The sequence below is a fragment of the Jaculus jaculus genome, chromosome 13 (genome assembly GCF_020740685.1).
Source record: "Jaculus jaculus isolate mJacJac1 chromosome 13, mJacJac1.mat.Y.cur, whole genome shotgun sequence".
Classification (NCBI taxonomy): Eukaryota; Metazoa; Chordata; class Mammalia; order Rodentia; family Dipodidae; genus Jaculus; species Jaculus jaculus.
In genome coordinates this window covers 24527875-24550373 of record NC_059114.1, presented here as the reverse complement: position 1 = coordinate 24550373, position 22499 = coordinate 24527875, and the positions used below count along the sequence as shown (strand labels likewise).

Genomic DNA, 22499 nt, shown 5'->3' with positions numbered 1-22499 from the left:
GTTCTCTGCCCCCTCCTGCCCCCCACATGTACTTTCTTCTCTCTCCTCTCTAACTCCCTTTTCACGTTTCTTCCAGGCCCACCGCACAGGCTGTTGGACCACATGGGTGTATTCATGTTCCTTCCCATGGTTCTGTACTTCCCTCAATAAATATAATTATTTAATAACTATCCTTCTCAGTCTTATTTCATCCAATTCTTTCTTTGGTTAGAAGTAGACATGAACCTTGGGTTTGGGGTTCAAGGACTTTCCTGAACCCTTAACACTCCATTTCAACAGGTGTTGACAGGTGATAGCTTCCCAAAGGCGTGGGGTGATGGGAGTGTTGTCAGGGCATGGGGGCTCCGCAGCTTTTCCCAGAGCTGAAGTGGGTAGAGAATGAATCCTTTCTCCTCTCTTCTTTTTTTTTCCCCCTGCAGGATACCAACATGGGCAGATGTCTGCAGAGGCCTCTTTACAGCCAGCAAGTGAGATATTAATGAATCCTGAAGGAAGAGGTGAGGAAGGAGGGGGCCCCACACCGAGAGATTCATTTTTCCTTCCCTTGGCCAGCTGCTACAAGGGCCCTTTGCATGGAATCCACTCTAGCAAAACCAAAAGGGATATAGGAGGGATGCTGGGGTCCCCACCACCCTCAGAATGCTAAGGTCACCTGATTGCCCCTTTGGTTCTCCTGAACTTCTTCTCCTTCTTCTCCTTCTTCTCCTTCTTCTTCTTCTTCTTCTTCTTCTTCTTCTTCTTCTTCTTCTTCTTCTTCTCCTCCTTCTTCTTCTTCTTCTCTCTCTCTCTCTCTCCCTCTCACACATGGACTTTACAAACACTTCCCTCTACCTGAAGTACCCCCATCTCTCCCATACAGTGTTCCTCCCTCACAGGGCCTCCACTTACACACCTCTTCTTCTAGGAAGTTCTCCCGTGTGGCCACCAGCTCTGGGCTAGATGAGGGTCCCATAATTAGGGCTGCTTGTGTGCTGGCGTGTATGAGCTGGTATCTGTGGACCTCATCCTCGGCTGATTCTGTGTCTCTGGTGTAGTACAACAAGCAGTATACAGTAGGCGCTTGGTAAGTATTCCTTTAATGTCTGAGCCAGCTCTCCAGCCTCAGGTAAGCATTCCTCAATAAAGGAAGGGAAGGAGCTGGAGACATGGCTCAGTGGTTAAGGCGCTTGCCTGCAAAGCCTAATGACTCTGGTCTGATGCCCCAGTATCCATGTAAAGCCAGATTCACAAAGTGGCACATGCATCCGGAGTGCATTTGTAGCGGCTTTTTCTTTTGTTGATGGTGTGTGGGTGTATGTGATGTGCATGTGTGTGCACGCATATGGAAGCCGGAAGTCCAGGTGGTGTGACACCCCAGTGTTTTATATGGGTCCTGGGCATCTGGACTCAGGACCTCATGCTTGCATAGCAAGGCTCTTCCCACTGAGCCATCTCCCCAAGTCCCCACCTTTCACTTTCTTAAATTTCAAGTTAACATACAAGGTAGTAGGTTTCATTGTAGCCCCTTCATCCATATGTTACTGTGTTTGGTTCTTATTCATCCTCCTCCCGCCCCCTATCCTCCTCTCGCTGGTCCTCTTCCTCCCAATAGAGTCCTCCCTTTGATCTCGAGTCTTATGTATTTATTACCAGCTTGAGTTCTGTTCTTCCCTCTCGCGGTCCCCTTCCTGCTTTCATTACGTACACATACACCCATCGAAACGTACAGATCCCCCCATGAGAGGAAAACATGGGGTTTTGCCTTTCTAAATCTGGCTTATCTCACCGAGTGTTTCTAATCTGACAATGCCTCAGCTGCTCTCCTTGCTCTGTCTGAATAAAATGTTCACAACTTCACAAAGAGCAGAGCTTGACTAGCCTGCCTCCTCCCAGCCAGCCACAGAGATCACCCGGCCACCTGGCGTCAAGTGCACTGTCATAGACTGCCCGAGGATAGACGACTTGACAGTTGGAGAAACTGAGATCCGGAGCTGAGAGAAAAGGTCTCCGGCTATCTGAGCAAGTGTTTTCTGTGGTCAGTAGATCTTCAAAGGGTTATTTGGGTCTAAAAAGGCTAAATACAATATAAAATGTTTCTGTCTGTCTCCTTGTCTCTGTATCTCTCCATCTGTCTCTCTATCTCTGCCTGTCTCTGTGTCTCTCCCCCACAAAGGATGGCAGGGCTGTGACTGATACCTCTGTCAGCTTCTGAGTGCTTTACAGCACCCAGCTTCCTGAGACTCTCATGAGCAAGGGGGCAGGGTCCTTACACCTGTTCTGCAGACAAAACAGCCTGGGCTCCAGGAGGTGGCCGGTGTCCAGGCCACAGTGACAGTGAGTTCCGGAGTCCCATCATGGGGAAGGTGTCAGTGACACCCCATAGCTTCTTGGTGTGGACTACCACGGGTGACTGGGCAGACTGGTGTTCCTTGTTGGGCTATGCATAGTTAGTGCACAAGTCCAACTCAAAACCAAGCATTGTAGGCAAAGCTAAGAGTGGAAGGCACTGGCTAGGAGTCAGGGCGACTTCCTGGGAGGTGACAGCCTGGAGGGGCTACACAGTGTTTCACCAGCTCTGGCCAGTTGTGCCACCAGAGTCGGGTTGAGGCTTTATGGCTCTCCTGGTCTGAAAACTCGTCCAAGCAAATGCTGCAGAGATGGCACAGGGCGGCCGGCTGCCACCCAGTCACCAAGGAGTGACCGAGTGCGCAGCTCAGGAGTGTGGCCATCCTTCTATCAATGTGCGACTGCTTTTGAAAGTTTCATAATTTTTTTCTTAAGACATGTATGTTTTTTTCATAACTTAAATATATATATTCCCTTTTGAACCATCTCAAGCCATGTGGATAAGGAAAAAAAAAAGCAACAAACTCAATTTGTAGAAAAAAAAAAATAAGTGTCATGAAATACTCACTGTTCTTTGTCACTGAAGACAGGCCAAGCAAGGAAAGAAAGAGAAAATGAAGTTAGATAGAGATTTCAGAGCAACCCCAACACAATCACAGGATAGCATCATCTGTTGAATTGATGTAGGCATTGTCTTTCATTTGTTTATGTATTTTGGAATAGGATCATGTACATAGCCCAGACTGGCCTTGAACACACAACAGTCCCCTTGCCTCAGCCTCTCCACTGTTGGAATCACAAGCATGCCCCCCCACAGTCTGTTTTGTTTAACAGCACATCTAAAATATGGCCATTTCTGTGTTGACTAAGGAAATCCCACCCACGAGTTCATTGACTAGTTAATTATCCCATGAATTAACAGAACATTTTTGTCTGTTTCTTCTTTGGAGGAAGGGTCTAATGTCACACAGGCTGGTCTGGAACTGGAACGGAACTCACTATGTAGCTGAGGATAACTTTGAACTCCTCATCCTCTTGTCTCTACCTTCTGAGTGCTAGAATTACAGGCATGGACCATGAACTCCAATTTATACAGTGTTGGGAATTGAACCCAGGGCTTCTCGCATGCTAGGCAAATAATCTGCTAACTGAGCTACACCTCAGCACTCTGCATTTATGTCTTTGGATCATGGTTTTCTGGGCACTAGACAGAAATCCCTCCCCGACATGAGCCCTCTCCTCTTGGCCTCAGTTATTTCTAACAGTAGGGTTTCAGCCACGTTTGGTAGAGCCATGAGCCCTGAATAGGAGAACATGTACTGCCTCAGTTTGTCCATCTTAGAAAACTTGGCATTGGGTATCCACTCTCCGTGCCTCAATTTCCACCCTCCGTTTCTGGCACTGGCTGGCTCAGGCTGTGCTATCCAGCTAAAACCAGTGCCCAAAGTGAGATGTATCTCCCAGGATTCCCATAAAAGAGCTAGCACCCTATTCCAGTCACGTTGCTACATGTTACAACTCCATGTTGACGTTTCTAACAATATCACTGGGTTCAAGAAGGCTGAATGAGGCGGGCATGGTGGCACATGCCTTTAATCCCAGCACTCAGAAGGCAGAGGTAGGAGGATTGCCAGGAGTGTGAGGTCAGCCTGAGACTATAGAGTGAGTTCCAGGTCAGCCTGGGCTAGAGTGAGACCCTACCTCAAAAAAAAAAAAAAAAAAAAAAAAAAAAAAAAGTAAGAAACAAAGAAAGAGAAAGAAGCCAGGCATTGTGGTGCACACCTTGAATCCCAGCACTCGCGAGGTAGAGGTAGGATCGTGGTGAGTTCGAGGCCACCCTGAGACTGCATAGTGAATTCCAGGTCAGACACTACCTCAAAGAAAAAAAAGAAAAAAGAAAACAAAAGAGATTGGCAGCCAAAAATCACAAAAGCAAGTTGTGCCTTTGGTGAGCCAGGCACAGATAGATTCTTCTCGTCCACATTAGCTCCTCATCACAGGGCTCATCACAGTGTGAGGGCTGAGATTTTTGCAGTTAGCATTTAGCAGAAAATGTTAATATCTAGAGAAAATCCAGCAGCAATCAAGGCAGCGGGCGTGTTCACAATGCCAAGACGCTTCACGGGAATCCAGGATGCTTTCATGAAACCGTGTCCAGACTGTTGGAATAATTCTGAGTTAATCATAAGGCAAATTGTTTGGCTTTGTTTCAATGCGAGTAAACTCTAGATGAGATTCTAATGAACTGGCATTCCTTAAATAAAATAAATATTTTACCCCATCCACCCTCTAGGCAGCTGCTTATCTCACAGGGATACACTTGTTTGGTGGGTGAAATATTCTCTGTAAAGTAGTTTGGTTCTCAGAAGACATCATGGGAAGGGGGTGGGAAACTGGAATTTTCTTGTAGAGAAGGAACCAGAAGGTTCAATAGTATCTTCACAACTCAGAGAACAGGAGAAGGTGTCGGGTAGAGCTGGTGAAGACAGGCCTTCTTTCTATATAGGTGGTCCCCGGACTCCTTTCCCCATCTGTAACGAGGTCCTGGTCAAGTTAAAGCCAATGTATTTCTTTTTCTTTTGCCTGGGTGTGTTTGTGTGCACGTGGATGCACATGTGTGTGCGCATGCATGTGGAGGGCAGAGGTCAACCTTGAGTGTCCTCTTCAGTCATTCTCCATTGGATTGGTTGATATTGATTGTCAACTTGAAAGGACCTAGAATTTCCCGTGAGAGGGTATCTAGATTAGGTTAGCCTCACGGCCTACCTGTGATGGGCTATCTTGATTAGGTTAATTGAGGTGGGAAGACCCACTTTAATTAACTATGGATGACATCATTCCATGGGCTGGAGTCCTGGGATGTATAAAAAGGAAATAGCTGAGCTGGAGAGATGGCTCAGTGACTTAGGCTCTTGCCTGCAAACCCTAACGACCTGAGTTCAATTCCCCAGTACCCACAAAAGCCATATGCACAGATGGCACATGTGTCTGGAATTTGTTTGCAATGGCTGGAAGCCCAGGCTTACCCATTCTCTCTGTGGTAGTTGGAATAGATGGCTCCCAATATATTCAGTGTTTGATTAGTTTGTAGTTTGGATCTGCAGCCACCTGGTTGGAGGAGGTGTCACTGCGGATCTTAAGGTGTAATGGTAAGTATGAAATTCCAAGCTAAAGATATGCAAAGTGCCTAGTTCCACCTGGACTGTGCTGGGTGGCTTTTGGCTTGGCTTGTGGCCTCCCTCCCCCGACCCCCTCTGCTTGGACCTGTGAAAGCAGGCTAGCTTCTTCTGCCATTATGTAACTTCCCCTGGATTTGTAAACTGCAATAAATCCTTCCCTTCATAACCGTGCCTGGTCTGGAAGTTCATCTCAGCGAACCTGAAACTGTCTGCTACACTCTCTATCCCTCTCCGTCTCTCCTCTTTATCTCTCTCTGCTTTCAAATAAATAAGTAAAAATATTAAAAAAAGGAAATAGCTGGTTGAGCAGTGGCGTTCATCACTCTAATCCCCCTCTGCTGGCTTCCTGGTCCTGCAAGGCTTCCCCCACCATGATGGACTCTACCTTCTAGAACTGTAAGCCCAAATCAGCTCCTTCCTTCCTGAGCTGCTTCTGGTCAGGTATTTTGTCCCAGCAATGAGAAAGAAACTGGTACATCTGCTTGAGTTTTTAAGGCAGGGTCTCTCACTGAATCTGGAGCTGGTGCATTGGTGAGTGAGCCCCAGGGATCCCTACCTTTCTAGCCCTGGGATTACAGGCATGCACCACCATGAGAGGCATTTAACATGAGTGCTGGAGATCTGAACCCAGGTTCTCATTGAACCATCCACCTAGCCTCAAACTAAACTTTTCCATTGCAGCTCAGGGACTGTTAGAAGGAAAGGGAATTTTCCCATGAGTCTGCTGCTTTGCAAAGCAAACAGACCTCATGGACTTCAACCATACAAAGGCTTCCTCTCTGAAGAGTTTGCTATGAAAAAGAAAACACAAGTTATAGACTAGGGGAAGTAGCAAATGTTTCTCCAACAATGTTTATGTTTACTTCGACAGAATAACAGAAAATGGGCCACACTTAGTCACAATATGATCATAACCTAATTTTTTTAAAAAAATATTTTTTTATGTGTGTATGCAAGAGAGAGAGAGAAAGAAAGAAAGAATAGGGACACACCAGGGTCTCTTGTAAACAACCTCCAGATATATGCCCCACTTTGTGTATCTGCTCTATGTGGGTACTGAGGAACTGAAATGGGCCAGTAGGCTTTGCAAGCAAGTGCTCCCAGCTGCTGAATCATCTCTCCCCCCCATGACCCAATTTTTAAAATGGAGAAAAGATCTGAACAGATTCTCTAACTAAGAAGTTGGATGAATGACAAGATGACATAAAATGTTAAGCATCATTAATCTTTAGGGAAATGTAATTTGCAAACCATCGTGAGATACCACTGTGTACACCCTGGACCAGCCACCATGAAGAAGGTAGTACATACTAAGTGGGGGGGGGGGGCAGCATCTCTCAGGCCCTCTGGTGGGGATTTTAAAATAACCAATTTGGAAAAGCAATTTTGTAATTTTGTTTCTTGTGACAAAGCCTACATCCAAGGCTGGTCTAAAACTCACCATGTAGCTGAGCCTGACCTTGAATTCCTGATCCTCCTGCCTCCCTCCACTTCCTGAGTGTTGGGATCACATCAAAGGCATATACCACTATCCTTGGCTCTGTATGGCAATTCCTTAAAAAGTTAAAACAACTCCTACTGTGGTAGTTTGAATGTATGTTCCCCAATAGATTCAGGTGTTGTTTTTTTTTAATTTAATTAATTAATTAATTAATTAATTTTTGCAAGCAGAGATAGAGAGAAGAAAGAGAAACAGAAAGGGCACGCCAGGGCCTCCAGCTGCTGCAAACGAACTCCAGATACACATGCCACTTTGTGCATCTGGCTGTACTGGGTACTGGGGAATTGAACCCAGCTGGTTAGGCTTTGCAGGCAAGTGCCTTAACTGCTGAGCCATCCCTCCAGCCTCTCAGGTGTTCTATTAAAGCTTGTCTCTAGCTACCTGGCTGGAGGAGGAGGAACTGAGGGGTGGATCCTGGAGTTCAGCTCCTAAGTATGCAGAGAGGGTTTTGAGGTCCTCTTGGGCCTCTGCTGGCTGTTGCTTGCTTGTGGTGCTGGCCACTGGTGGTTTCATTCTGTTTGGGTTATGAATGGGAGCCAGCTCCTTCTGCCATTAATGGAACTTCCCCTTGGATCTGTAAACTGAAATAAACCCTTCTTCCTATAAACTGTGTCTTGTTTGGATGTTCATTCCAGCAATGTGGAGCTGAGTACAACACCTACCATATGACCATGTGACTGAGACATTTCAGACCTGAGTTAACAGGTGGCTTTGACCTAGCCTAAACCTAGACACAATCCAAATGTCCACCGGCAGTGAATGGGGTATAGTTACATTCTGAAATGCTATTCAGCAAGGAAGAGGAACTGACTGTCGATATGCAAACAGTGTGCTTGGGTTTCAAGATAACTACACTGAATGATAGACGGCAGACACCTCCTCCTCAGCACATAGAGTATGGTTCCATTCATGTCAAATTCTAGCAAGTGCAAACTGATTTTCCAGTTGCAGGCGAAAGATTCCTGAGTGTGGGGTTAACCTCTGTTGTCAACTTGATTGGATCAGAAGTCACGTAGAGACACACATCTTCCCTCTGGGAAGAGTGTTTTCGGGAAGGATTAACTTGAGGGGGAAAGGCCTTCCCATGGCGTGGGCAGCCTTGCTGGTGCAGTCCATATAGAAAGAGGTTCCAGGAAAGAGCAGCTCATCTTGCCTGGCTGCCCTTTCTCCTTGCAGCACCTCTATCCTGTACTGCCACCCTTTGCTGACATTGGAACCCAGCTTCATCAGCCTTCCAACAAGGACTGAAGAGCAGTGGCTCTCCAGGAATCCTCCAGGCCTCCAGTGCCAATCAGAACTACTGAGGCACGCAGCCTTGCGGACCGAGCAGCCACAGGGTTCTCAGGCTCTCCAGCCTGCAGACAGCCGTTATTGGACTTCCCAGCCCGTACTGTGTAAGCCCATCTAATGAACCTCCTTGTAATATGCATTCATTCTATGGGTTCTGTCCTTCTAGAGAACGCTGGCTAACGCAGGGATTACTTAGGGATAGGCAGGGGGTAAGAAGGACAAATCAGAATTTGGCTCTGATGCTTATGTTCTTTGTCTTGAATTTTGGGATGGGCTGGTAAATGCTTATGTTTAAAAATTATCAAATAGAGCTAGCCGGGCGTGGTGGCGCGCACCTTTAATCCCAGCACTCGGGAGGCAGAGGTAGGAGGATTGCTGAGAGTTCGAGGCCGTCCTGAGACTACATAGTTAATTTCAGGTCAGCCTGGACCAGAGTGAGACCCTACCTTGAAAAACAAAAAAACAAAACAAAACAAAACAAAAAAAATATCAAATAGAGCTGGTCATGGTGTCGCACACCTTTAATCCCAGCACTTGGTAGGTGGAGGTAGGAGGAGGAGGATCACAGGGAGCGCAAGGCCACCCTGAGACTACATAGTGAATTCCAGGTCAGCCTGGGCTAGAGTGAGACCTTACCTTGAAAAACAAACAAAAATTATCAAATAGTAATTAATTTTTTAAATTGTACTTTAAATCACTTCAAAGGTATAGATTTGAAGTACATTAACTATACCTTTACACAACCATTAAAAAACTGAAAAGAAATCAGGCATGGTGGTATATGGCTTTAATCCCAGCACTTGGGAGGCAGGGGAAGGAGGATTGTCATGAGTTCGAGGCCATCCTGAGACTACATAGTGAGTTCCAGGTCAGCCTGGGCTAAAGCAAAACTCTACCTTGAAAAACCAAAAACAAACAAACAAACAAACAAAAAACCCAGAAAACTAAAAAACTCAAAAGAAGGGCTGGAGAGATGGCTCAGTGGATAAAGCACTCGCCTCTTAGGCTGGAGTACACAAGTTCAACCCCCAAGCCCCGTGTAAAAAGCCAGAAGCGTCTGTCGCTCTCAAATAAATAAATAAATAATTAAAAAAAAAAAGCCAGAAGCCACGGAGGACTTCTGTAACTGCAGCCTGCTGGCATTGACAGGGAGGTGGGAGGCAGAGACAGGAGAATATCCCAGAATCTTGTGGTGAGCGCAGCACAGAAAGACTCCAGAGGGAGAAACCCTGCCTTGACCAAGGTGAACAGATGAGGACCAACCCAAAAGTTGTCCACATGTACACTGTGGGACGTGTGTGCCCGCACCACGTGCATACACACATACAACTGAATAATAAAATTGAAGGGATGAAAAAAAGAAGAAGACCCAGCAAACTGACTCCCAAACAGAAAAGCTCATATCCCTGGCCACGCCAGAGGCTGATCTTGACCTTCTACAAGGTCATTAGTTGGAGCATACTGACCTCCATACTGATCCAGGGTCCTTGAAGGAAATGAACTTGAACCTCTGACTCCAGACAAGCAAATGTCAATCCCTCTCAAACTGTCCCCACCATAGGGCCCTAGGGTCCTCATATCCTGAGCTCGAGGTCACACTTGGCCAGGAATTCAAAGCAAGTTATTAGGAGCGACAAGCTGTGGGGACAATAAACAACCGACTTCGACAGTCAAGGACTTCAGGCTGAGGAGTGGCGGTGAATGCTTAACAACCATCTCAAGTGGCAACGTGAGGTTGCAGTCAGAGCTGGGGAGAGGTGAGTCGTGGCTGAGAGCTGAGGTGTTTGTACCAAGCAAGGATAATAAATAAATAGCAGAGAACATTGATACATAGGAGATCATTTAAAATTGGTTCACTTCAAGAACTTGTCACCTTGCATACAACAAAATATAATTGTAAATTTATATGATTTAATTTTCAATAATGTCCATTTTTTGTAACTGGCTTGCAAAAGTCTTGAAAGTGTAACATCAGTTGTAATTAATTCCTGTGGTGCAGACTGGCTCACCACTGAGCTAGGTGTAATAATTATTGGATACAGAATGTGAAGTAAGTGTGCGTTAACAGAAAATGTGGACAGAAAATCAAGCTAAGAGCAGGGCCTGGTGGGACACACTTGTCATCCCAGTACTCAGGAGGCTGATGCAGGATAATCATGAGTTGAAGGCCAGCCTGGGCTACATAGTGAGACCTTGTCTCAGAAACCAAAACCTAAACACCCTGCAAACTACAGAATAAACAGAAAGCTGATCAAAGAACAGGGAACAAAAGGCCAGTAAGATGTGAAGAAGAATTTCCAGCCCTGGAGAGATGGCTTAGCAGTTAAGGTGCTTGTCGGCAAAGCCCAATTGACCAGAGTTCAATTCCCAGTACCCAGGTAAAGCCAGATGCACAAGGTGGTGTGCATGTATCTGAAGTTCATTTGCAGCTGTTGGAGGCTCTCATGTGCTCTCTCTCTCTCTCTCTCTCTCTCTCTCTCTCTCTCTCTGTCTCTCGCCCAGTCATGATGGCACATGCTTTTAATCTCAGCATTCAGAAGGCAGATGTAGGAGGATTGTCATGAGTTTGAAGTCAGCCTGAGACTACATTGTGAATTCCAGGTCAGTCTGGGTTAGATCAAGATCCTATTTCAACAAAACAAAACAACCAAAAAAACAAAAAAGAAAATAATTTTCAGAAATAAGTGTTAAAATTCTGAAAAACAATTTAATAAGGTAGTTTAATGGGAAGAAAGTGTGTTTTAAGATAGTTTCAGGCTGGGAGTCTGGGGCTAGGGGCTTCTGTATATAGCAAGATATGAGAACATTTCCTTATAATTATCTTTTTGTTACAGTACATAGCTAAATATGCTAACAATGTTTCTTTTAGTTGTCTGTTTTTGCTAGAGTATATGGCTTTAAAAAACTGTTTCTTTAAATTATCTATTTTTGCTACAGTATATATTGAAAAATACTAATATATTATTTCTTTTAGCTGTTTATTTAAAAAAATTTAGAGAGAGCAGGAGAGAGAGAAAAAAGAGAGAATTGGTGCACCAGGGTCTCAGCCACTGCAATTGAACTCCGGATGCTTGCGCCACCTAGTGGGTATGTGTGACCTTGTGCTTGCCTCACCTTTGTATGTCTGGCTTACATGGGATCTGGAGAGTCAAACATGGGTTTAGGCTTTGCAGGCAAGCACCTTAACCACTAAGCCATCTCCCTAGCCCTAAGTTGCTGTTTTTTTTAAATTTATTTGAGAGAGAAAGAGAGGAAATAAAAGAGGCAGACACATAGAGAGTCAATATGGGCATGTCAGGTCTTCCTGCCATTGCAAATGAACTCCAGATGCATGTGTTACTTAGTGTACCTGGCTTTACACAGGCACTGGGGCATTGAACTTGGGTCCTTAGGCTTTGCAGGAAGGTGCCTTAACACTAAGTCTCTCCAGACCCTAATTGTTTATTTATATGGTTACCTTTTGTTCTTGGAAAGTGTGGGCTGATAGCCACTCTCATCCACTTGTTACCAACAATTTTGTTATGACATAAAAGTTAGTGGCATAGATAAGGTGACATCTGTCAAAGTGGTGCTCACATAGCCAAGACTATGGAAGCTCGTCTGTTCTTTACGGAAGGACCTCATTAGGATCCTTTCTGTCCCTTGGGCCAGTAATGGCCATTAGCATAAAACTAGTCCTTGACACTTAATCTTCCACTAAAATTATCATCTGCTCAAGTGTCTGTCACCTTTGTAAAATGTACCCACCTAGAACTTGAACTCAAGCTCTGCTCTAAATAGAACGTAAACTCTATGACTGACTCTACAATTTTACCCAACAGACACTCCAACCGAGGGGCACAAAGGAACACAGATAATTTTTAAGGGGTGCCCATAGGGTCCTGCAGAGAATACAGATACTCACTGTAGATCCCCTATTAGAGATGCAATAGGAAATGGTGGGAACTGTGGCTCCTGAAATGCTCCAGTTGTCTAAGCTGCTATTGCACTTCTGCTGAAGGGTTGGCATGGGATTTTTTTTTTAATAGAGATATCAGAAACATATATTTTTATGTGCAATATCTAAGTTTTTATATGATCAGGTCCCAAAGAGAAAAATAAATAAAAATACACATACACTTGCAAGTCAGAGTCAGCCTGTGGCCAGCCAGTTTGTAACTTCTAATTCAGTCCATGTCTGTATGTGCCAAGAGGTCCAGAGAGAGCTAAGAATTCACTTACAATCACTCAGGGAACCAGTTCAGTTCCAGAGCTGGCCTTGGCCTGTTGCTACAGCCAGGTTAGTCATCTTTCCAGTGGGGTCACCCTTATCTGGGGTTGGGAGCTCAGAATGCAATCTTGTCCTTCCAAGCTTGCAAAGCATTGAAACCAGGGAGGTGTTTCCTCCAGGAAACACCCACCCTAGGAAAGGAAGTCTGACTTCTCCAGACTCCCTCCTTCCTTCAGGTGTGCAAATGAGTCACTCACAGGGCTACCCCGCACTTACTTTGATTGAAGCTGTTGCTCTCCGGGATACATCCATCGGTTGAGCACGGTGTCTGTCATAGTGGAAGGCTGGCACACCTGAAAAACATCCACCCAAGAAGAGGTCACTCCGTCATCTGGACAAGTCATATTTCTCAAGCCCCTACTCTGTGTTACTGAGGCAGGGATACAGAAAAAGAAGGAAGCTTCATCCAGCCTTCCCACTATCCCCACTATGAGGATCCATGGGCCCCAAAGGGACAGTGCCCCCTGGGAGTCACTGCCATGCAAGTGACCAGAGATGGGACTAGATAGGAGCTCTCAAACTCAACTTCTTCCTGTGCACACAGATGTGCACACGCAGAACCAAGCAGAAAAGCCCACGTTCACCAGCTCTTGGTGAATCCACACAACACGGGCGTCCATACAATGGATGGACCTCGGGGTCACCGCGCTAACAGCAAGAAGCCAGAGGGGTGGAGAGATGGCTCAGTGGTTAAGGCACTGCCTGCAATGCCTAACAACCTGGGTTCGATTCCCTAGTATCTACATAAAGCCAGACGCACAAGGTGGCACATGCATCTGGAGTTCATTTGTAGTGGCTGGAGGCTCTGGTGTGCCCATTGTCATTCTCTCTCTCTTTGCAAATAAATGAAATAGTTTTTAAAAAACGAAAGAAGCAAGACACAAAAGATCACACTGTGAAGATGCCCATTTACATGAAATATGCAGAGAAAATAAAAAAATAGATCAGCGATTACCTATGGCTGAAGGAGGCTGAGGACAGGTTTTCTTTTAGGGGTGACGACCCTGTGCTTAAGCTGGATTGTGTCTGACTGGGGAGATGGCTTGGTGGGTGGGTAAAGTGCTTGCAGTCCAAGCATGAGGACCTGAACTCAGATCCCAAGAGGCCACAGAAAAGTCAGAAGCTGCTGGGCGTAGTGGTGCACGCCTTTAATCCCAGCACTCAGGAGGCAGAAGTAGGAGGATCGCTGTGAGTTCAAGGCCACCCTGAGACTACATAGTGAATTCCAGGTTAGCCTAGGCTAGAGCCAGACCTTACCTCAGAAAAATAAAAAAAAAGTCAGAAGCTGAAATAATCCCAGTGTGCTTACGGCAAGATAGGAAATGGAGAGAAAAGAATTTCTTGGAAGCTTGAGGAAGGAGAGGTGAACTAGAGACCCTGTCTCAACTAGAAGGAAGGCCAGGGTTAACTTGAAAGGTTGTTCTCTGACTGCAGCAGGCACTGTGGCACACGTGTGCCCACACTCACACACATGAATGTACATATACACCTACACAATAAATAAATAATTTTAAAAAACCGATCATGGGCTGGAGAGATGGCTTAGCAGTTAAGGCGTGTACCTGTGAGGCCTAAGGACCCACGTTCAATTCTCCAGGTCCCACGTATGCCAGTTGCACAAGGTGATGCAATCATGCAAGGTCGCACATGTGCACAAGATGGCGCACATGTCTGGAGTTTGATAGCAGTGGCTGTCTTTCTCTCTGTCTCTCTTTCTCATATGAATAAATAGATAAATAACCTGATCATGGTAAAAAAAAAATCATGGCATTGCCAGGAGTGGTGGTGCATACCTTTAATCCCAGCACTCAGGAGGCTGAGGTAGAACAATTGCTGTGAGTTTGAGGCCACCCTGGAGCTACAGAGTGAGTTCCAGGTCAGACTGGGCTAGAGTAAGACCCTACTTTGAAGAAAACAAAAAATCTGATCATGTTCATGGCTGCACAATATGGGTTATTGAACCTGCTGGATGGCCCATTTTACTAATTTAGAGAGAGGGAGGATGCATGTACCATCTTGTGCATCTGGTTTACATGGGTACTGGGGAATTGAACGTGGGTCCTTAGGCTTTGCAGGCAAGCAACTTAACTGCTAAGCCAACTTTTTAGCCTGACGGACTATTTTATTTATTTTATTTTTTTGGTTTTTTGAGGTCGGGTCTCACTCTAGCTCAGGCTGACTTGGAATTCACTATGTAGTCTCAGAGTGGCCTTGAACTCATGGCGATTCTCCTACCTTTGCCTCCCAAGTGCTGGGATTAAAGGCGTGCGCCACCATGCCGGCCTGACGGACTATTTTTAAATGACTAGCTATGAGTCATGTCTCAATTAAGCTAAAAAACCAAACAGGGCTGGAGAGATGGTTTAGCGATTAAGCGCTTGCCTATGAAGTCTAAGGACTCCAGTTTGAGGCTCGATTCTCCAGGATCCACATTAGCCAGATGCACAAGGGGGCTCACGCGTTCGTTTACAGTGGCTGGAGGCCCTGGCACACCCATTCTCTCTCTCTTTCTCTCTCTCTCTCTCTCTCTCTGCCTCTTTCTCTTTCTCTGTGTCACTCTGAAATAAATAAATAAAAATGAACAAAAAAAATTAAAAAAAACATAAAAACAAACAAACAAACAAAACCAACAGTACCATGACTGGAAGGTGATTTAGGAGTGTCCATAAAAACAAAACAGTCATCGGTCCTGTGGCCCAAGAATGACACACAGTATGTACCCACAAAAAGACTATGGCCCGAGACACATGCCGAACACTGAGCAGAACGCTCCGAAGAAAGATCCACCACAACTGAAAATCCCACACAGTCCCAACGTCCACCGCCAGCACTGCGAATGAAGCAGTTCTGAGTTCTCCACACAGTGAGATGCTGGTCAACAAGAGACGACAAGATCCTGGCACCTTAGACACCTGGATGAGGACAGAGCTCCCGAGTGGTGAACGGCTCAGCGGGGAAAATGTTTTTCATGCAAACATGAGGACCTGAGTTTGCATCCCCAGCACCCATCTGTAATTCCAGGACCTTAGGAAAATGGAGACAGGAAGGGGCCTGCTTAGCTAGCTTGTTTAGCTGAATCCATGAGCTCCAGGTTCAGTGAGAAGACTTGTCTCAAAAAAAAAAAAAAAATACAAAGGAGACTTCTGTCCTCCATGTGTATGCGCACACACATGCACCTGCACACATGTACACACACACACACACACACATGCACATGCACACACACCTCGATGTGACAGACATGACTGGTGAAGGAAGGTGAGGACCAAAAAGAACACATCACTTGATGGTATTCACGTGGGGTTAAGATCGCTCATTGGACAGGGTGTGGTGGCGCATGCCTTTAATCCCAGCACTTGGGAGGCAGAGGTAGGAGGATGGCCGTGAGTTCGAGGCCACCCTGAGACTACATAGTGAATTCCAGGTCAGCCTGGGCTAGAGTGAGACCCTACCTCAAAACAAACAAACACCAAAAGAAAAAAAAAAAAGGATCTCTCATTGGCAGGGATAGAAATCAGAGCAATCCAATAGCTAACTTAGGGGAGGGTGTTAGTTGGAAGGGGGCCTGAGGGCACCTCTGGGGGCTGAAGTATATATAGCCAGGCATAAACACTCACAAAGCCATAAGCTGAACCCTAAGATTCACATGCTTTGTGTCCTACACTTCACCTCAAAGGCAAATCCACTTATGCCACGTTCTTGCTCAAAAGTTCTCTGTGTGGGGTTGGAGAGGTGGCTCAGTGGTTAAGGCACTTCCCTGTAAAACCTAACAACCTGGGTTCAGTTGCCCAGTACCTACATAAAGTGAGAAGCACAGAGTGGTGTACATGCCTAGAGTTCATCTGCAGCAGCTGGAGGCCCTGGCGCACCTAACTCTCTCTATCTGTTTCTCTTCTCTCTCTGCTTGCAAATAAATAAATATTGATTTAAAAGTTTGCAGTGGCTCCACATTCACTGCTCCTGAAATAAACTGAATGCCCTTAGCACAGCCTGGCTCCCCATGGCTCTTCCTTCCCCCTTCCTGTCCCTCACCCCTTCATATCATCTTTCCCTGCTGCTGCTGGAACATCCCAGCACATTTCACTTGCTCTACCCTCTCTGGATCCTCTTCCAGACCCTTCTCACCTCACTCCTTCCCTTGCAGGTCTGTTTTCACATGTTCTTAAATGTTTGCCTGTTGTGTGGAGACCAAAGAACAAGCTTGGGTGCTATTTTGCAGAAATGCTGTCCACCTTTGTTTTAATCTTTGAGCTAGGTTCTCTCCCTGGCCTGGAGCTCACTCAATAGCCTAGACTGGCCAGTGAGCCCCGGGGATGCTCCTGTCTCCACCTCTCCAGCGCTGAGATTACAGGCACACACCACCTTACTCAGCCTTTTATGTGGGTTCTAAGGATGCAAACTGAGGTTCTCATGCTTGTGAGGCAAGCACTTTCCTGACTGAGCTATATCCCCCAGGCCTCAAATAAATTTTGCTGTGTATATATAAGCAACACACTGTGATGTTGTAGGATATATATATGTAACAGAATGACTCATTAACATATCCACTCATTCACACACTTACTCCTTTTGTCACTGCTATTTTTTTTTTTTTTGGCAAGAGCCACTGTGATTTATCACTTAGCAATATTTGGTTATGAACCCTAATCTTACTATTGGTCCCATCATCTGTCTACTCCATCCTTCACCTTTGCCTGAGAGCATTCAGTTTGTTTTTATTTAGCACGTGTGTGTGTGTGTGTGTGTGTGTGTGTGTGTGTTATATGTTTGTATATGTTTGTCTATGTGAAGAGGCACCCACCCTGTGTGCATGCATGAGGAAGGCAGAGGGCAGAGGCAGACATCAGGCGTCCTTCCCTATAGTTCCTCCACCATTTTTCCTTGAGATGGGATCTTTCACTGAACCTGGACCTGTCGTTTTTCAGTTAGACTGGCTTCCCAGCAATCCTCCCATCATAGCCCTCTTCAAGGCTGGGGTTATAGATGTGCATGGCCATGTCTGGCTTTTTATGTGAGTTCTTTATGACGGGTAGACACAGTGACAATGAGAAATGGCACCAGCTCCCTGTCTCGAACATGCATCTTCCTTTCATTGTCTGCCAGGCCCTTGGGATTCCAACCTACCTTTATTAGAGCAAGGAAGCCTTGAGCAGTGAAAAGCAAGAAAGTCTTTTTTCCTCTCTGTTGCCCACATGCCAGAGGCCTCCAGCCACAGGCCTTCAGATGACTACTACCCATTTTCCTCTCTTAGCCTGGGAAGTCCTCAGGTGCCCAATCACACCCAGACAGCGTGGGCTGCTGCAGGCTGCCTCTCCCTGTCCCTAGAGCTGGCAAGACCTCCCCCACCCCCCCACCCCAGTCTCTGCTGAGCCTGGTCAAAGCTATAGGACAAGGACTTGGCTCTTTCCATGCTAAGATGGGGTGCTTGCCAGAGACTGGGACTGGAACCTGCCTGGGGCAATTCTGTGCTCCTGGCCTCAAAACAAAACAACTCCCTGTCACCTTCCTTACTGCTCCTGTGGCCACAGGGTAGTAACAGATGGCTCTTCCAACCAGCCTTCAAGTAATCCCACATGACAGTCCCCAAAAGACAGGCTGTGAGGCAGAATGGAGCAGTCCTGCCACATAAGAGGCAAAGAATTGATTGATATCTGTGGCTGTGTCCTAACGGCTAAATCCAGGGTGAGCACTGAAACAAACGCTTCATCATAGTGGCTACTTATGGTGTGGCCAACACTGGGTTAAATACCCTATGCAGATGGTTTTGTGTGATCATTCCAATCACCCACTGGTATTACCTCCAGTTTGTAGATGGGACCACTGAGGCTTAGTGGGGACCAGTCCATGGAGTGGGTAACTGACAACGCTGACATCTGTACCTATGGTATCTGGCCCCAGGTTCTGCATGTGCAATCCTGGCAATGTTCTCTCTCTCCCTGAGTGTGTACTGCAAGACATGGCAAGGGGACGCAGGAGGGTGACCCATGGTGTTCAGAACGTGGTATGCTTTCAGTAAATGTCCATCATTGTCATGATGAATGTCATCATTGCATCACAGAGTTCTTTCTCTCTAGCTGTGAAAGTGGGCCCTGACTTATAAGTTGTGGTCCCAAAAGTACTACCCATATGTAGTAGTTTAAATAGATGTCCCCCAATAGATTCAGGAGTTTCATTAAAACTTCTTGGATTTTCAGATACTTGACTAGAGGAGGTATTGGTGTGAGGGTGGATTTGAAATTCCAGTCTAAAGATATGCAAAGTTCCTGAGTTCTGCTTTAAGTTCCTGAAGTGTGCTTGTTTGCTTTTGGGGGTAGCTTTTCTCTTGGCGTGTGCCTGTAAAAGGGGGCCAACTTCATCTGCCATTATGGAACTTCCCCTGGATCTATAAGCTTCAAAAAAAAAAAAAAAACAAAACATCCCCTCTTGCTCCTGTAAATGGTGTCTGGTCTGGAGGTTCATCCCAGTGATGTGAGGCTGTCTGTTACACTGCTCTAGGTTCCCTCCATCAGCATTGTTCTAGAGAAGTGCATCTTGCTTACTCCATCCATCTCACTTTGCTGTGGAAATGCATTGCCGAGGGAGGGAGGGGACTGGAAAGACAGCTTCAAGGGTAAAGCACTCACTGTGCAAGCATGAGGACCTGAGTTAGGATCCCCACCCCCCGGATAAGCACTGAGTAGACGCAGTGGTGTGACCCTGTAACCTCAGTGCTTAGGAGGCAGAGACAGGAGATTCACAGGGCAAGCTGGAGAGTTAGACTAGCTGAGTCAGAGAGCTCTGGGCTCATGAGAGACTCTGCCTCAGTAAAATAAAGTGGAGAGTGGTTGACAAAGACACATGATGCCAACCTCTTCCCTCCACACTCACCCACTCACGTGCACCCCATCACCCACACAAGAAAAAGGTTCCATTTGTTCCTGTCCTATACCCAGGGCCCTTCCAGCTCCTCAATTCACAGGTGAAATTGACTTATTCACCCCCTAATCTGTTTGGCTATGAAACATCCTGTGGCCAATAGGATGGTAAGTAGGGAATAGGCCTAGTCAGGGGCCTGAAAATGAGAATGCTCTAGGGCTGGTTCTCTTGCTGTTTGAAACCTTCAGTTATCATATGTAGAGCCCAAGCTAGTCCACTGAAAGGTGGGAGGCCACAGTTGTCCTGGCTACTGCAGGAGATCAAGTCCAACCAAGTCACCCAAATCTGGCTAAGACCAGAAGAATCACCCAGCTGAACTCAGCCAGAGAACTAGCTTGAAGAATCAGAAGCTAGTAACCACTGCTGTTCTGAGACACCCACAGGTGCAGTGGTTTGCTACCCAGCACAGACTGACTGATGGAGCAACCATTGCTGGAGCAGACCCAAAGTCCTGGATCTGACTCCACTCCTCCCCCCATTCTCTGAGTGACTCTGGCAAGTTTCTCTGCTCTGTGAGGTGACCACTGAGAAGTCCCACTCCTGGATGCTCAACCTCTCAGGCTGATGAGAGTGCTGACAAGTGATGACATGCAAAGTGCTTGTCATCTCACCTGCTTTCTGTTCATCAGCCAGGTAGGGCACTGTCAATGTTACTGGAGGACAGGCCTGGGGGAGGCAACAAAGGTCTCAGTCATGGGGGTTTGCTTAGGCTTGAGTGAGATACGGCAGCAGATATCCAGAGCAGGCATTTCTTATGTAGCCTTTTTTTCTCCCCAGGTAGGGTCTGTCTCACTCTAGCCCAGGCTGACTTGGAATTCACTATGGAGTCTCAGGGTGGCCTTGAACTCACGGCGATCCTTCTACCTCTGCCTCCCAAGTGCTGGGATTAAATGTGTGTGCCACCACACCCAGCCAAACTGGCCTTTTTTTATGCAAGAGAGCGAGACAGCAAGAGGAGAGAGAGAGAGAATTGGCACACCAGGACCTCCAGCCATTGCAATCGAACTCCAGATGCATGAGACACCTTGTGCGCATGTGTGACCTTGCAAGCTTGCTTCACCTTGTGTGTCTGGCTTATGTGGGACTGGAGAATTAAACATGGGCCCTTAGGCTTTGCAGGCAAGTGCATTAACCACTAAGTAATATCTCCAGACCTAAAAAAATCTTAATTTATTTGTTTGCAAGCAAAGAGAGATGGAAGAGAGACAGACAGAATGGGTATGCTGGGGATTCTAGCCACTGCAAGTGAATTCCATGTGCATGTACCACTTTGTGCATCTGGCTTTGCATAGGTACTGGGAAATTGAACTTGGGTTGTTAGGCTTTGCAGGCAAGCATCTTAACTGTTGAGCTATCTCTCCAGTACCCTTCATGTAGCCTTTTTTTTTGTTTTTGTTTTTTTGAGGTAGGGTCTCACTCTGGCCCAGGCTGACCTGGAATTAACTCTGTAGTCTCAGGGTGGCCTTGAACTCACGGCGATCCTCCTACCTCTGCCTCCCGAGTGCTGGGATTAAAGGCGTGCGCCACCACGCCCGGCTCTCATGTAGCCTTTTGAGGTAATAGCACCCCAATTTTCCTTGGAGAAATGATCCCCTCCTCAGTATTCACTTGTGAGTCTCAGGTGATGCTCAGCTAATCCCGTCCCTAGAGGTGGGTCTTTGGCACACATCTGTCTCATCAGTGACTGGTCCAGGAATTGACACATGACCTCTGGGCTAACAAAAGCTTCTTCTGAGACTTTTGCTGGAATTATGTGGAAAGGTGGTACTTTCCCTGTCAGTGTTGACAGAAGCCTACAGATGTTATCCTCAGTTTTCCCATGTAACAGGAAAAGCCTGTCACAGGGGGGAAGTGAAGCCAGAAGATAGAGAGGGGCTGATTCCCAACGGTGCTGTGGGAATGCTGGATCCAGCCATGCCTGAATTTGTTTGAGCCATTTTGGCTCTCATAAGCCAGAATATATCCACATATATTCAACAGTGCATGTGTGTGTGTGTGCGCACGTGCGCATGTATGCGTGCATGTGCATATATGCATGCAAATGAGTTTCTCTCAGATCACATTCAGATTGACTTTCTGCTACCTTAACATTGAGTGCATCCTCAGGTTGAGGCCATGTCACCTTGGAGCAAATGGATCCCAACCAGATCGTTGGGGCCTGGAAAAACTACACTAGCCCCTGGCCTCCATAACTACCCCCATGCCCCCTAGAGCCTTTGCTATTAGAGTCTGGAACCATTTTCCATCCCATCCTCCTTAAAGCCTGCTGGGACCCAGCACTGGCCATTAAAATTCAGTGACAATAAACAATACTAATTAAAAGCAAAACTAAGTACTTCATAAGACAAATGAGGCAGCAGCACTGGAGTCAGGATGAGAGAGCTGGTATTAATTAAAACCAAGACAAATTCTCCCCTCTAGAAAACTCACTCTCTCTCTCATAGATTTAGGTTTGCCATGGCCTTCAAGCTCACACATCAGCCCTTGCTGCTCTGTCTATTCAGAGCACAGACTCTTGGACTCCCATCATCAAATGGAAGCTGAGGTTGTCTGAGCAGAGGCCTGGAGACACTCTTCATGGCCCTGTTGACCCTCAGAATCAAGGACTCATCCTGGGTGCCCCATCCTTCCAGCCCTGCTTCCCCTTCCTCTCCATCTTCCCACCATCCTGGGCTCCATCTTCACCAAACCTCTGCTTCCTTGCCCAACACTCCCTGTTCCCTACAGCCGCTGAGCTCATTCTGTTTCTGCTGCCTCCCTCGTGGCTCAGTCCCAGGCCCAACATTCCCTTTCCAGGGACATGGGGAGACACCCCCAATCCGGGCAGAACTGATGACACCTTGTGACACTTGCAATCTTTAGGAGGTGAGCTTCCTGACCTGCCATTTTATGAACCACATTGTTGCTGCCATGATCTGAGCAGCTCAGCCACACCTTCACCTCCATGATGGACCGAAGCCCTCAGAAACCATGAGCCAAAAGAAACCTTTCCTCCTTAAGATGCTCTGTTGGGACAGAT

General features: G+C 46.5%; 1 protein-coding gene across 2 annotated transcripts in view; it reads right to left on the bottom strand.

Annotated features, from left to right (window-relative positions):
- Window positions 1-22499, bottom strand: part of Rph3a (rabphilin 3A) — a 114773-nt gene that overhangs the window by 67292 nt on the left and 24982 nt on the right. For both annotated transcript variants that reach the window (XM_045131973.1, XM_045131972.1), the window contains exons 3-4: window positions 12782-12858; window positions 2894-2905 (exon numbers count right to left, since the gene is read on the bottom strand). In XM_045131973.1, the coding sequence (XP_044987908.1) occupies window positions 2894-2905; window positions 12782-12840 (71 nt within the window). In that variant the 5' untranslated portion in view covers window positions 12841-12858. The remainder of the gene's footprint in view (window positions 1-2893; window positions 2906-12781; window positions 12859-22499) is intronic.